At 37.4% G+C, this 15,252-nt stretch overlaps 10 protein-coding genes across 10 annotated transcripts; 3 read left to right on the forward strand and 7 right to left on the reverse strand.

The window, feature by feature from the left end:
* Positions 1-56: 56 nt before the first annotated feature.
* KQ657_002490 (uncharacterized protein) lies at positions 57-1,193 on the reverse strand (the record flags this gene model as incomplete). Its single annotated transcript, XM_043193250.1, has 1 exon — positions 57-1,193. The coding sequence occupies one exon, from the start codon at positions 1,191-1,193 to the stop codon at positions 57-59; it is 1,137 nt and encodes a 378-aa protein (XP_043047676.1).
* Positions 1,194-1,406: 213 nt separating this feature from the next.
* Positions 1,407-2,555, forward strand: KQ657_002491 (peptidylprolyl isomerase; the record flags this gene model as incomplete). Its single annotated transcript, XM_043193251.1, has 1 exon — positions 1,407-2,555. One exon carries the CDS (start codon positions 1,407-1,409, stop codon positions 2,553-2,555), a length of 1,149 nt encoding a protein of 382 aa, XP_043047677.1.
* A 104-nt stretch (positions 2,556-2,659) lies between these two features.
* Positions 2,660-4,591, reverse strand: SAN1 (Ubiquitin-protein ligase; the record flags this gene model as incomplete). Its single annotated transcript, XM_043193252.1, has 1 exon — positions 2,660-4,591. The coding sequence occupies one exon, from the start codon at positions 4,589-4,591 to the stop codon at positions 2,660-2,662; it is 1,932 nt and encodes a 643-aa protein (XP_043047678.1).
* A 285-nt stretch (positions 4,592-4,876) lies between these two features.
* On the reverse strand, positions 4,877-6,580 carry KQ657_002493 (uncharacterized protein; the record flags this gene model as incomplete). The annotated part of the gene is made up of 1 exon (XM_043193253.1): positions 4,877-6,580. One exon carries the CDS (start codon positions 6,578-6,580, stop codon positions 4,877-4,879), a length of 1,704 nt encoding a protein of 567 aa, XP_043047679.1.
* A 153-nt stretch (positions 6,581-6,733) lies between these two features.
* Positions 6,734-9,799, reverse strand: KQ657_002494 (uncharacterized protein; the record flags this gene model as incomplete). Its single annotated transcript, XM_043193254.1, has 1 exon — positions 6,734-9,799. One exon carries the CDS (start codon positions 9,797-9,799, stop codon positions 6,734-6,736), a length of 3,066 nt encoding a protein of 1,021 aa, XP_043047680.1.
* Positions 9,800-9,923: 124 nt separating this feature from the next.
* GRE2_3 (SDR family oxidoreductase) lies at positions 9,924-10,949 on the reverse strand (the record flags this gene model as incomplete). The annotated part of the gene is made up of 1 exon (XM_043193255.1): positions 9,924-10,949. The coding sequence occupies one exon, from the start codon at positions 10,947-10,949 to the stop codon at positions 9,924-9,926; it is 1,026 nt and encodes a 341-aa protein (XP_043047681.1).
* Positions 10,950-11,216: 267 nt separating this feature from the next.
* On the reverse strand, positions 11,217-12,233 carry ARG3 (ornithine carbamoyltransferase; the record flags this gene model as incomplete). Its single annotated transcript, XM_043193256.1, has 2 exons — positions 11,217-12,198; positions 12,229-12,233. The coding sequence occupies 2 exons, from the start codon at positions 12,231-12,233 to the stop codon at positions 11,217-11,219; spliced, it is 987 nt and encodes a 328-aa protein (XP_043047682.1).
* Positions 12,234-12,469: 236 nt separating this feature from the next.
* KQ657_002497 (uncharacterized protein) lies at positions 12,470-13,306 on the reverse strand (the record flags this gene model as incomplete). Its single annotated transcript, XM_043193257.1, has 1 exon — positions 12,470-13,306. The coding sequence occupies one exon, from the start codon at positions 13,304-13,306 to the stop codon at positions 12,470-12,472; it is 837 nt and encodes a 278-aa protein (XP_043047683.1).
* A 191-nt stretch (positions 13,307-13,497) lies between these two features.
* RPC34 (DNA-directed RNA polymerase III subunit) lies at positions 13,498-14,436 on the forward strand (the record flags this gene model as incomplete). Its single annotated transcript, XM_043193258.1, has 1 exon — positions 13,498-14,436. One exon carries the CDS (start codon positions 13,498-13,500, stop codon positions 14,434-14,436), a length of 939 nt encoding a protein of 312 aa, XP_043047684.1.
* Positions 14,437-14,630: 194 nt separating this feature from the next.
* On the forward strand, positions 14,631-15,248 carry VPS51 (Vps51p; the record flags this gene model as incomplete). The annotated part of the gene is made up of 1 exon (XM_043193259.1): positions 14,631-15,248. The coding sequence occupies one exon, from the start codon at positions 14,631-14,633 to the stop codon at positions 15,246-15,248; it is 618 nt and encodes a 205-aa protein (XP_043047685.1).
* Between the last annotated feature and the right edge of the window lie 4 nt (positions 15,249-15,252).

Below are 15,252 nucleotides of genomic sequence, written 5' to 3' on the forward strand. Positions count from 1 at the left end.
AAATCGTATGTCCTATATACTGTTACTATATACATTGTGTTATGTACAGCTATGTATTAAAACTTCCTAAAGTAGTAATCCTTGAACGAATAATAAGGAAGTCTCCATTCCTTCTGTTGCAACTTGGGATGGAAAAGATCAAAGTCATTTCTTTCAAGTGCTTGTAGATATAAAGTAGTTGGGATTGCAGACATAAAGGGAGTAAATATCACATCAGGGACCCCCTTTTTCCAGTTTTTATATTGTTTTTGTATCAAGTGATCATTAGGATTCTCCTTAATTATGGTATTGATTTCTTGTCTAACGTTATCAAACTTCATTCTGGCAGTTAACAAGTGATCATTGGCTTTTGTAGCAGTTTCATAAACCACATTTTTAAGTTGATCTTGTATTTGCTTTTGAGCTTGCTTGTCAGTGATATGACCTTGGGTTAATCGTAAAAGTTGTTCTTGGGAAATATCAAACTGGGTCATCAACTCAATGGGTAAAGTGATTTGATTTCTAAGCTTGGAATAATATGGTACCCCTAATATCATTGAACCAATGGCCGTGGCTTGACCGATATGAGCCGCAATATCGGTGATTAGATTCTGCAAATTAGGTGAACATTCCAATAAGTTGATCACCGAGGGAGATATCAGTGGTGAGAGCAAAAGCCCTTGGACCAAGTAATTCAATTGCGAATAAGTTCCTTCGCCATAGGAGCAAATATCATCAACACTTTGGAATTGCTTTGTTTGTAGGAAATGTCTTCTGGTTTGGAGAAACTGATGGAAATAACTAATATCCAAATTCAAATCGTCCCTTAACCCTTCTCTCAACAAAATAGCAATTGGTTCTCCCAAGTTATCATTCTTTGGTGAATTAGGATCACTAAAGATTCTCCCCAACATATCACTCCAGAACTTAAACTTCATGTCCACAGTGGAGAACCCCAAGGATGACGATAACAGTGAAGCGGCTTTAGAAGACACTGAGTTGGCATTATTCCCTCCATCGTTGATCTTATTGATCTCTAAATTGAATGCTCGGATAGCAAGAAATGTATGTTTCGCAGGTTGAGGAATGTACTGTGCAAGGATATAAGAAGAACGATCTCCTGTTTCCAAAAGCTTACTCAAGTTCTCGGCCGCATTGAATACTTGAGCTTCTTTAGAGATTGTCGCTACTCTTCGAATAGACGTTCGAAGCATGGGAGTGGGGCATATAATGTAATTGGGACAATTCTTAGGGCAATACTCGTACTTTTCATTTTGTAAATGGAGTGCTTGTATTGTACACTACTCTAGTCTTAGATCGTCATCTTAGATCATCACTGTATAGCATCACTGTATAGCATCACAGTATAGCATCACAGTAGAGCATCACCATATCAACACCTTACAGCCACCTTATCCCATATCACCATGGCTTCTAACCCTACCGTGTTCTTGGATATCACTATTGGTACCGAAAAGATAGGAAGAATCGTCCTACAACTATACAATGATTTGGCACCCAAAGCAGTGACCAACTTCCTCACTTTGATCAACTCCCATCAATATAATGGTGTTTATTTCCATAGGGTCATCAAAAACTTTGTAGTACAAGCTGGGGATATAAGGAACGCCAGATTTGACGGTGATGAGGGAGGACCTTATCCAAACCCCGTGGCAGGCAAGTTCAACGAATCATCTTTTGAAGATGAACCTCATTTCAATGTTGAAAATACCACTGAACCATTCGACAGACCTTTCAAACTTGCAATGGCCAATGACGGTAACCCTAATTCCAATGGATGTCAGTTCTTTATCAGCACCTACCCTCAACCTCACTTATCGGGTAAATATACTATTTTCGGGAAGGTAATCCATGGGAAATCAGTGGTTAGAACCATGGAAAGAGTTACTACTAATTCTGATGACGTACCAATACAAGAGCAAATCATTACCATTGCTGATTCCGGCTTATGGAATGCTGCATCGGACCCAATCCCCATCTATAATGCCAGCTACGATCCTATAGGCGGAGATATCTATGAAGAATATCCTGGTGATGATGAAGGAAACTTTGATGCTGAAAAACCCATAGAAACTCTCAAGGCAAGTGAAATAATAAAGGAAAGCGGTACGTTACTCTATAAAAAAGGTGAAAGGTCATCTGCTGCTATGAAATATAAAAAATGTCTTCGATACATTGCGGAGTTTATCCCAGATGAAGATCAAGAACCTCAAGTATACAAAGGTTTCGTTGACTTGAAGAAGAAAACATACCTAAACCTTTCTTTGGTAGAACTTCAGTTGAAACATTACCCACAAGTAATCCAGTACTCTGATTGGCTATTGGAACTCGAAGGTATTAAATTAACAAACCAAGAGTTGGCTAAAGCTTATTACAGACGTGGCGTGGCCCTATTGGAACAAAGAAAGTTGGAAAATGCCTTATCATCATTGAAACAAGCTCATGGGTTTCTCCCTCAAGATGAGGGTATCAAAAGGGACCTTGAAAGAGCCGAGACTTCTTTGGATTTAAAGAAACAGAAACAAAAGGCTAAATTGGCTACATTTTTCCAATAATCTCATGTATGTACATATACTCATACCTTATCTACTATGTTTAATAGGTTTTCAGTCTATCAACATAATAATACTCTAATAAAGAACTAAATCAATTCTAAATCTCATGCCGTGTCCGTGGTTTCATCATTGTTATTGGCTTCGTTATGATCAGCATTTTCTTGGTTATTGGTTTCGTTGTTATCATCACCATCATTTGGGGTATCGTTAGTTTGACTTGTTTCTCCATTAATCAAACTTCTTAAATTAGTAAGCTCATGAACTCCTTCATCATGCGTTGTCTCTATTCCATTTGCTGTTCTTCTACTTCCAATGGTCGTGGGGAAAAGAGGCTCAGGGCTTGCTGTTTGTGGTCTTCTGAAAAGTGACAATAAACTTGATATAAAACTTTCAGTATCATTGCCCCTTTCTCGTGGAGTAGTGGTAGTAGAAGTACTATTTGGAATCACCACCTCTCTAGGATTCGGAGCAGCTCCAAATTGGTTCGGTCTTCTGGGGAACCGAGGAAATATTGATGTAGGAGTGCTTGTACTAAAAATAGTAAACGTTTGCATTCGTGGTCGATCATTAGCAGGAGCAACAGTAGTATTTGTAGAAGAATCATTAGTGGCTGTAGTGGTAGAATTTGATTCATCTTGGATGTTGGCACCTGTTTGATTATCTGGATTCTCTTGGGTATTATTCCCAGTGGTGTCCAGTTCATTATTATTACTAGGATCCATCTTATCCGTTGCAGTCACTGAGGAACGACACAAGGGACAAGATGAATGTTCTTTAAACCATTCACATAAACACGATTTTCCAAAAACATGTCCACATGGTATCTCTATGGGGACATGAAGGAAATTAGTCGTCACTTCAGCAAGATATTGAGGCTGCTGATTATTATTATTACCTCTTGAGCTTGAAGAGGACGATGTAGATGCAGAAGTTGAAGTTGAAGTTGAAGTTGATGCAGAAGTTGATGAAGATGTAACGTCATTGGAAGGAGTTTCTGTGGGTGCTGGTGAATCTTGTTTCCTTCTCTTGACAGTGTCTAATAAGTCTTCACGAGATCTCTTTTTGATATTATCATTAAGACTCAAACCTTGGAACTCTTCAAAACAAATAGAACAGTTTTTGTCAAGCAATGTGCCAGAATCCCGAACGGCAAAGGAATTGAACTTCTCCACTGTAATCCCTTTATGGACTTTCATACCATCAACAATAGATGAATATGCCAACTGGGTTGCTAATAATATTAATTCGTCAATAACTCCAGGAGTTCTATTTGATGCAACATTAGGGATAGTCATGACCAAAGATCCCGTTCTGTTAGGGTTAGCAGGGTTGTTTTCATCTGAAAATGCATAGTTGACAGTGATGATAATTTGTCCATCATTCTCATTATCCATAGCAGTAGCATCAGTAGGGTTGGAAGTTGATGACGAGGAAGTCGAGGAGCCCTCAACAGCAGCCCCAGTTGAAGGAGAAAATGATGATGAAGGGTCACTGTTACTATCACCTGTGTTACCACTAGCTGGAGCAGAATCAGTAGCAGAATCAGGGACAGAAGATCCAGTGGTGGTCCCAGAGGCAGAATCTCGTTCAGTCGCATTCCCTGGTCTGGATGCTTGTTCTGTTCCTAATAAAGTCAGCGCAGGAGATGTCAGATTCGAATCATCAGCACTATCAGGTACCGACTGAGCTTCATTATTATTATTATTATTATTGGTATTACTATTATTAAGGTTATCATTCAATCCGCCCAATATCCGACTCAAAATATTATAACTATCTCCGCTATGATCTTCATTAACCACAATACTACTTGGACCTACAGCCTCACGGTTACTGGAGATCCAATCATGATACATTTCCCGAGCTCTGGAATAACCTCGAAGGGCACCATTACCAGTATCATTATTACCATTTCTTGTTGGTTGTTGTTCACCTGATGGCGTTATGTTCTGTTGGTTTATTGACGAAGGTGTATCGCCACCGGAGTTTGCCGTTTGATTGGCCGAAGTATTATTGCTATTATCCGTGTTATCCATAGATAATTAATAGTATTGTTGAAAACAGTAATACTGTCAATATTAGTAAGCGTCAATCCACGTAATAGAATTTTAACTTTAAGTATAACGATAAGCGTACGTGATGCCGGGTAACACTTTATATAAAGTTATACATGCCCTTAACGTCATTGATAATCGAGATATACTGGTACAGACACGACATCACCTTCTTCGTTGTAGTGTCACGCGCATTGTCGATATTAGTTGTCGGGTTTGGAGTTGTACGTACGGATAATTCTAGTAGTGTTTTATTATTGTTAATGTCTATGTATCAACTCTGGCTTCTTTGAAGTCCAATTCCATTAACATCTCATCAACAAAAGTACTGTAAGTTTCATATTTAATAGGATCATCTTCCAAATATGCTTTGGTTAAATAGTATCGTAAATCATCAACAAATTCAATGGTATCAGTTTCTTCTCTATTGTCTATTCTTTTTGACGATTCAATGATAATTTTCTTCAATTGATTCTTCTGCATAACGAAATCATCCAACTTTAAAGCAATAACCTGAGTAATAGCTTGTTCTAATTTGTCGCATTTTGTGACCCAAGACACTCTAATCAAATCATAGATTGAATACTTGAATACCAAATCACAAGATTGTATTTCTTCAAACGTCATAGTGTTCAACTGATTAACTATGGCCGCAGAGGCCAAAGCCTTCAACTTATCAAGGAAAATCTCTTCGGCTATAAATATGATATCGGCTGCAACATTCAAAGCTATCTCCGCTGAACAGGTATAAAGAAATTCAAGTATAATTTCGGCAATCTTAGCATTCCCTGCCCCAAAAGAAAAGTTAACCACTGGTACATGTTTTGATTGTAGATTATATCTATCAACAATTGTAGCTGTTCCAAGGTCATTGGTCTTGATGGGTTTGGACTCATATTTGGCAGTGAACAACTCTGAACCAAACATGGTCTCTAAATATGGTGATCGAGCAAGCATAGATTGATGTACTGGGTAGTAACATATCCTATCTGTACCATCATCATATACTCCAACTATCATATCTGGACGAGACGAACATTGAATAAGTTTTAGCCGACAATCTGGGGATAAAAACATTTCAAGGTCTTCAAATCCATTATTCTCTTCATTTTGTGCTTCAAATGTCCCACTACATGGTACACTTAACTTATTCACAATTATATGAGAATGAAAAAAGTGGGTGAAATCCAGTATACCATTCTTGATCATTTTGGACGTGATCTTCCCCTTTAGTTTGCCGTAGACTTGTCGTTCTCTAATATCACCAAATACCTTGACATCTCTAATCAAGTCATCTAAATGATGTAGTTGAGCAAACCGTAGTATCAGCTCAAACTCTTCTCTTTGGGTATCTTCTACTCTTAAATATGCATAGTTGATTAAAGCTTTCCACGATACACTCTCCAATCCCTCTGCATCTTGAATAATCAACAAACTACTGTTATTCGTGGTTGCCAAATTAACTAAAAACCCAAGTCTAGTTTGTATGATGAACCAATGAAGTGCAAATTCTTGTTTCCAATGGTTGGAGTGGATTTGCAATATAACATCACCATAAAATAAAGGTTTAGAAGAACTATAAATCCCATAAATATGACTTGTAAATGGTTCCAGATCATCAAACTTTTTGGAAAGTGATGAATTTATAAGAAGACTCTTGATTCTAGGAGTTAGTGCTGCCAAAACACATCTTGCACCTTCAAATGAATTCTTATCATAAGCAGCTCCAGAACTTAAAAGATACTCCACCATGTCATAATGACCACACAAGGATGCAAGAAACAACGGTGAATTATCCCATTCGTCTGTATCGTTGATGTTAACTCCCGAAATTTCAACCAATTGGATTGCCTTAGTAACATCACCCACTCGGGCTGCGTAACATAACTCAGCTATCTTCCTCGGTCCTCTTTCATATTCCTCATACATAAGCTTATAGTTATCATTATGGCCAGAAGCACTTTCAGTCATTGTTCAAAGCTACTGTTGTTAGTGAACTTAATGGGTGAGTAGATCACTGCTTATGACAACAGACTAACGTAGTGTAAGGACACTACCTTTATTTTCCACTCTGGCTTAGGTCTTATCGCCAAATACAGGAACAAGATTAATATTACATACTATTCATTTCCACACACTCAACCCAGCACCCCCTACAAATAATAAACTTGTTCCATTGGTGGTACCGCTGAAGGCATCAGAGCATCCGGTATCGGAAACCGTAGTGTATGTAGCAGCGTCACACTCCAAGTCTTCACCATTGAAAGTCCAAAGTCTAATGATCTGGTCAACAGATGTCACAAAGATCTTATTGGTTGATACCAAGGAGATCGAAGTGATCGTGGAGGATGCAGCTGATTCAACAAAGGAAATAGGTTCAAGTATAACTTCATTGGACGAGAGGATCAACTTGGATACCACTAATGCATTATCGTCACCCCCAGTAAAGATATGGATATCGTTGTCGTTGTACTGAATTGCAAGTGCCTTGACACCAGATTGGTGTAGTTGCTGTTTAACCAACATAGGTCCAAGTTTGGTTACGGTATTATCAGTGGTGGATAGGAAACACTCCAGTGCATCCCATATAGTAACGTTACCATCCGTTGTACCAGTTACCAATAAAACTTGGCCCTTAACCTTTATGAAATTGACATTCAATATACAACATGTGGTATACCGATCCTCCACTAAGGGTACAAACTGTGCTGTGTTAGTATTAAGATACCAGAGTTTAATTGAGGAGTCGGAATATACTGCAGCAACAATAATATCCCCTTCAGTACTTTCAATAGTAGTAAAATCCATGATACGCAAATCAGGAATATCTGATGAAGGAGGAAGCCTAGCAAATTCAGTAATAACTGGAACTTTCGAAGCTTGTAGCTTGCTTAACTTCCAAATAATAAACTCCTCATTAGCCGCTGTTGAACCAGCGTATTCTTCATTAATGAATGCTATTTTTTGCATTCCTGAAACATGATTATTCATACACCAATAAGTTGTGATGATCCCGTTAGTATCCACACTTGATAATCGGACTGTTGTGTCTTCAGAAGCTGTCAAAAGGAGTCGATTACCATCATCATAAGCAACAGGGGAGATAGCAATATCTCTTATTTCTCTTCCGTGGGTACCTTCATTGATTATTCCATAGTTTGCATCGGTAAACCGTCCTTTGAAAGTCTTAAAGAAAAGAGAAGATTTGTTGATATAAATGAATTTATAATCAATATCTGCTTCTTCATCATAGGTAATTAGTTCCCATTTCCTATGAGCTCCTCCACAGAGTTCATTGGTGATTTCCACTTGCTTGGTTTCGTTCCAAATATAAAAGTGTGACGATTTAAATCCATACACTATCAATGATCCATCTTTGATCATTGCACCTTCAAGAAATCCTTTTGAAAGTTTGTTCTCCTGAAGTATGGTGAACTTAAATTCTTCTTGATCCTCTACTCGTGAGAACTTCACATACATATAGATTCCATCTCTAACCGTTACCAACAATGTGGCTTCATTATGATTGCCTTCTATGAAAGATATCGAGGTAATGGTGTCTCCAGGGCACATTTTCCTGAATACTGCAGAGACTTGCAATGATATATTAGCGTTGGAGTTTGAGTTCAAATCATAAATGGCAATGGTTGCGTGTCTTGATCCAAGAAAGAGCCAGTTATTGGTCTCATCAATGTGCATAAAGGTACTGGTGAATGTTCGTTCGGGCTGTGCTAAAGTGAGTGTCTTCTGTATCTTCAATCTGTGGTCCAAGATATGGAATGTGAATGGTATTTGAGGATTAGGACAATCAGTAAACATATACGTTGAAGTTTCTCCCTTATATGACAAGAAGTTTGTCACTTTATTGGGAGATGATGATTCTATTATCCACTCAAAGGAAGGTTCTTGTTCATCAGCAAAAGCGATCTTTAAAAGTGCACCAGTCCGGGTACAAACTATTGCTGAGTTCGACTGCTTAAAGCCATGCATTATACCAAAGTTGTTGAATTCTTTTGAAAGTGTCTCAGGGATGGTAACTTTAACGAATGAACTATCATTAGCTTTCATAGCAAAAAATTGACCATGAGATGTGAGAAATAATGTCTGAACTTCAAGTTCACAATACTGTTTAATGATTTCGTTTTTTTGGAATGTTAAACCGGTTTGCTTGCTTATTTCAACTAAGGAATAAGACAAAAGAGTACCTCTATTTTGTAAATCATGGACTCTTATTTTACCGTCTGCACCTCCACTCACACATAGCCCCAATGTCTCATCATCAATGTCACTAGACCAAATATGCTTACCCAAATGTGCATTTTCTATCAGTTCTAATTGATCCAATGAACTTTCTTGTTGGTTATATTGCCAGAAACGTAAAGTACAATCTTCTCCAGCAGACATAATCTTAACATCAGCATCCATTTGAAGGAAGAAATCAAGGTTCCAGATTCTAGAACCATGTCCCCAACCAGTAGCCAATAATTGAGCAGTTTCAAGGTCATAGAGCTTTATAGATCTATCATCAGAACAAGATACAACATATTTACCATTACGATCAATTTTAACCCCAAAGATAGACCCTTCATGATCAGTTAAATTATGTAAGATCTGCTTGGTGTGATAATTCCATATAATAACACCATTCATGACTGTACCTGCTGCCACGTAGACATCACCGTTACCTAGGATACGAATTGACCCACTGTATAAGATAGACTTCTCATTACAATGGACTTCCTCCAATAAACTGAAATGCTGATCTTCAGTATCCCATTGAGAAACGTCTATTTTGTAAACGGTGTTATGGGAATTCAATATCAAAGCTGTTGTTTCATTAAGGAAAGCACAACTAACAATCCATTCATTGATAGCTCTTTCAGATCCAACTTGAAGTTTGCAATGCTCTTCATCTACTTTTAAAACAGCAAATGATCTTCCTCCACACACCAATATCTTCCCCTCATCAGAAACAGCAATGCTGTGGATCTTGTTTCTACCAAATACTTGTTTCTGAAAGATGAGTTTAGTGGTATTGCTAGCCTTATCCACACTATACACCTTCAAAATAGGACCGTAGCCTGCAAGAATGAGCGATGACTTGAAGATTTTCAAGCTGGTAACAGGACCATAATGACTAAGCTTTTGTAGCGATTGTTCCTTCACACTGGAAAGTGCATTGGAAGGCATAATTACAGTACTGACTAGTGGTAGTTGTAGCAGTCAAGTCTTGACTATTTGATGCTCATCAGTTGAAAAAATCTTTAGCGCGTATGCAGTACGATCCAGAGTGTATATAGTGTATTAATATAAGTTAAGCAAAGAGATCTGGCTTGGTGTCAAGAATTTGTTGCACGGAATCAACAACAGATTGTTCTAATTCAATCAATGGTTGACCAATCAATGCTCTTGTTCTTTCGTTTTCGATTTTACACATTTTAGCTAAAGCTTCTGGAGCAGAACCAGGAATTCCCACGGGGATTTTACCTCTAATTTGAGGGAAACTCTTATTCAAAACATCAAGAATAGATTGACTATTGAATCTTTGAGAGTTCAATAATAATCTGGAATTCTTAGCTTCTGGCTTTTCAAATGCAACCAAATGAGCAAGAGCGACGTCTCTAACATCAACGAATCCTCCTACAGTTGGAGGAATGGTTCCATCTGGCCCCAATTTCAATAAATTATTAATAATTTCAGATGAAGTATTCAAAACATCACCAACTTGACTGGAGAAAGCTTGAGGTCCAAATACGAATGAAGGGTTAATGGTAGCCAAAACATAGTTAGGCTTTTCTTGTTCAACGAAATCTCTTGCTGCCTTTTCAGCAAAAGTCTTGGAGCCTCTATAACCATGAACTGGATTAGAAATGGCTTGTTCCCAACTAACTGTATTCCAAGAATCTTCATTATTAGTATGAGAAGGATCATTTTCCATTTCAGCAGTTGAAATAGCAGCATAAGATGAAGTCACAACCACATTGGTGATTTGAGGACCATATTTCTTAATTGAGCTCAAGGCATTCTTAGTACCATTAATAGCAGGTAACAACAAATCCTTTTCAGGGTCAGTGGTCTTGAAATGGAATGGGGATGCAGTATGTAAGAATACAGTGACTTCTGGATGTTTCTTTAATGCCTCGTCAAATGCTCCTTCAACTCCAATATCTGGTACAATCTCGTAACTAAAGTTGTCACTGTTTAAGGAGGCCTTCAAAGAGTCTCCCTTTTCAGTAGATCTAACAGTACCAACCACATGGTAGCCCTTTTCAAGTAACAACTTGATGATGTGTTGAGCAATGAACCCAGTGGCCCCGGAAACAAATACTGTAGTAGTCATAATAGTAATTATATGTATAAAAGTAGTATTGATGATATTGTCCACAATTAATTGGAATAATCTCCGCATATTTATATATTATTTGAGGACTTGTCGCATTCGACCTAATTGGGAACAATCTACGTACGTGCAGGACATATGATATTACACTAGCGGATTCGCATTCAACTACCCAATCAGGTACCCCCACACATATAGGAAATGATAGGGTGTAATGGTGTTCGAACACTGATAAATAAACTGCAATATATCAAAGTTAGTATGTTATTACTTTAATAAGTCACCCTTATTAATGACAAACCCATCAATGGCAGCCATAGCAGCATATAAACGATTTTCAGCTTCTTCAAACACAATGGATTGATCACTGTAGAAAACATCATCAGCAACTTCTTCAGCATGTCTTGGTAAGCAATGCATAAACTTCCAATTAGAAGCAACTTGACCTTGCTTGAGCATATCTTGAGTAATTTGGTAACCAGCAAATTGCTTTAATTTTGCTACTTTTTCCAGTTCTTGACCCATAGATATCCAAGTATCAGTTACAATCACATTAGCATCTTTTAATGCAACCAATGGATCATTAACAATTTCAAAAGTAACTCCTTGTTCTGTGGCCAACTTTTCAGCTTCGGTTGCAATTTTGGAATCAAACTGTATATCTTTAGGAATTGAAATCGAAACAGACATTCCCGATCTTAAAGAGGCAATTGATAAATCATTAATAACATTATTGGCATCACCAATCCATGCTAACTTCAAACCCTTTGTTCTACCAAAAGTTTCTTTAATACTTAAAATATCAGTTATAGCTTGCAATGGATGATACAAATCACACAATGAATTTATAATAGGAACACTGGAATGTTGACATAATTCTTGAATTTGGCTATGAGAATCAACCCTAGCAAAGATACATGATGTCATTGAGCTTATAACTTTGGTAGTATCGTACATCGATTCATTAACACCCAATTGAATGTCATCCTTACCTAAGAACATTGGTTGGGCCCCGAAGAAGGATGCTGCACCTTCAGTTGAGATTCTGGTTCTGGTAGATCTTTTGGTGAATAACATAGCAACCAATTTACCTAACAAATTGTTGTGCAATGCTTGTTGTTCTTTAACATTATTACTCTTGACAATGCTCTTGAATTTTTCAGCCTTGCTAACAAGTGAGTAGAGTTCTTCGTTGGATAATTCCATCATACTAACCAAATGTCTTGGAGATTTAGTGCCTACTTTCATACTTGAGCTGAACATTCTTTTGGTGATAAACTGCATTCTGAAAAGAACTTTCTGGAGAAATGGAAAAGAAAGGTTAATGGTTTTCCAATGCCGTACTTATAGTCCAAATGGAGGGAGGGAGGAGAAGCTAAGTGACTCACACCAAATAGGCAATAATTTTATTGGTGAATAAAGATTAAGCGCGGTTCGAGATCTATAAAATTTTTTCACCTCTTTGTTGCGTTCTGAAAATTACGCACATCCGTATATTTGTCTGCGTAAATCTGAGTTAGCTATGATGATGTAGGAGGACATTGGTCAATCAACTTTTGTAATAGTAGTTCTTGCTTATGACTAATGCTCATTATTTGTTGTTCAAGACTCGCTATATCATGTAATGCGGTCTCTCTACTTTGCTTCTGTGTGGTAATTGTTTGAGTCACTTGGGCGATTTCTCCATGGATAGTTATGTCATTCAATTGCGACTCTAGTTGTTTCAAGCTAAGTCTGGTATCAATTATATCATCATCGATTTCCAAATTGTAGTCCTTAATATCTGGAAGCCGAGGAGCCCTACCACTGATATATAATTTATCATTACCCTCAGTCATTAAATCTGTAGCATCAATATCGTCTTCATCACCGTGGTCCACAATGTCTTCGTTAAGCTCTTCTCCGTATTGGTCATCCTCTTTATATTCATTGATCAAGTCCGTCTTGGAAATTTTGATATCTTCTCGTTCTCTTTGGCTTGGAATAGGAACATATTTCTTGATTACTGGTGGCACAATTACAGGGCTAGCCTTCGCTTGTAGTTGTGTTTGTATGTCGGAGGGTAGCTCACTTATATTCTCTATGGTGACACCCTCATCAATAGCTGATTCCAAAGATTGAACAGATTCAGATTGGAATTCAGTATCATCGTCAATATCATCCATAATATTGATATATTTGGAAATGTCTTTCTTCTTTTTCATTGGTTTCTGAAACCTACTATTGGGTTTACTGTGAAGCACAGATGGTAGTTGTTGATCTTCATCTTCCTCAATATCTGTTGTTCTTCGACTACGTCCACTTGTTCTTGCTACTTTTTTCTTGAATATTGGCTTCTTGGGACCAGCATCAGCCATCTTGATCGGAGATTGAGACTTTACCGGATGTTGAGCATCGAAATCAGCAATACAACTTGTAGCATCAAGTATCAACGTTCGTGTAAAGTGGTCAAAAATTTTCAATGAGGCTTCCGATGATCTTACCGTTAAACAAACCACCCGTGATTAACTTGTAGTACCTAAACCATATCTTATCATTACCAGTCAATATGGACGAGCTCTCCGAACAGGCACACCAATTGCATGAGAAGATGTTGGAGGTGGAGGACTCCCTCCATAACCAACATAGCATGCAAAAGCTAGCTCATCTTGAGAATACCACTGATTTAATGAAACTCATTCAAGAATTGGTTGATCGTAAGTTGTGTAAGTTGATCAAACAAAATGGAGAGTTGATGTTCAAAGCAGTTCCACAACTGGAAGCCATGCTTGTGAATCAGATGACCGATGATGAACAGATGATTTATTCATATATTGAAGCTAGTGGCAGAGAAGGACTTTGGGTTAAAGCCCTTAAAGCAAGAACAAATTTACATGAGAAGGTAGTTAACAAATGTTTAAAGTCATTAGAAGGACAGAAATATATCAAAACCATTCAATCAGTACAACATCCTACAAGAAAGATTTATATGTTGTACAATTTACAACCAGCATTAGATGTTATAGGTGGACCATTTTTCACTGATTCAGAATTAGATACAGGGTTTGTAGAAGGTTTAGGACTTTTGATATGGAAATTTGTGGCCACAAGATCGTATCCTCATTTCTTTCAACCTGATACATTAGCTAATCCTGTTCAAGCATCATATCCTGCTGGATATTCTGGATTTGCAACTTTAGATGCCATATGTGAATTTATTCTTAATAATGATGTGACTAATGTGGAATTGAATTCTTCAAATATAAGAAGTTTATGCAATTTATTGGTATACGATGATAAACTTGAACTTGCCAATAATTCCTTTGACCAATATACAGTTCCGTGGCAAAGTTTGGTGGAAAGTAAATTTGGTAAAGCTTTTGAAAGTCAAAATAATCTTAGTCCTCAAGATTCAACTACCTTTTCAATATTTGACTATGGGAGTAAAGTACCTGTTGAAGAAGAGGAAGAGGATAAAATCTATTTAGATGCATGGAGTCACGATTAATACAGAACGTAGCATAATAAAGTACTATAATATTACAGAACATAATAGAGCAGTTTACTATCACAGAAGTTTATACCTACTGAAGAAGACACCAACCTATATACCATTAGATTCGCATGGTAGCGCACACACACAAATATACAACTGCAACCGAATCAATATTAGTCTCCATACTGTTCCATCCTTCATCAGCAATGAGTACCAAACTGAGAAGGAAGGCTCTTCAGGACTTTTATCATATACAGAACCTGTCATCTGATAAAATAGCCTCAAGCAATGCTTCAATACCCGAATCTATTGGTGTTGATGATGTTGAAGAATATGCTACCAAATCATGCATAGAAGATATATTAGCATTAAGGAATGTCCACACAGATAAGCTCAATCTGCTTAAGCTGTCGAAGAAATCCATTATATACAATAACTACTCCGAGCTAATCAATCTAAGTAATGTATTGAAGGAGTTTGAAACCGTTCATGAGAAGACAACAAAGGAAGATGACTTTGAAGGGTTATTGGATGAATTGGTTGAGTTTTCCAAGGAAAAGGTTTCTGGATTCAATGTTGATTTCAAAGACCTTTTATTAGTTGATGATGATAGTTCAATAAGGGGGACTGTTGAGATGGAGATAGAAGATGACTCTATTGACAAATCAAAACTTATGGAAGAAATCACTCATCTACTCAGGACTAAGAAACTTTCTACAACCGAAGTTGATGATGTTGAAAAGATAATCCATCTGTTACTGCATGATACTGAACGAAGCAGTAGTTTACTCTTACAGCAATTGATGGAAATTAAACGGAAATAATAAC

This window comes from Scheffersomyces spartinae (genome assembly GCF_019049425.1).
Source record: "Scheffersomyces spartinae strain ARV_011 chromosome Unknown scaffold_20, whole genome shotgun sequence".
In the NCBI taxonomy this organism is placed as follows: domain Eukaryota; kingdom Fungi; phylum Ascomycota; class Pichiomycetes; order Serinales; family Debaryomycetaceae; genus Lizanozyma; species Lizanozyma spartinae.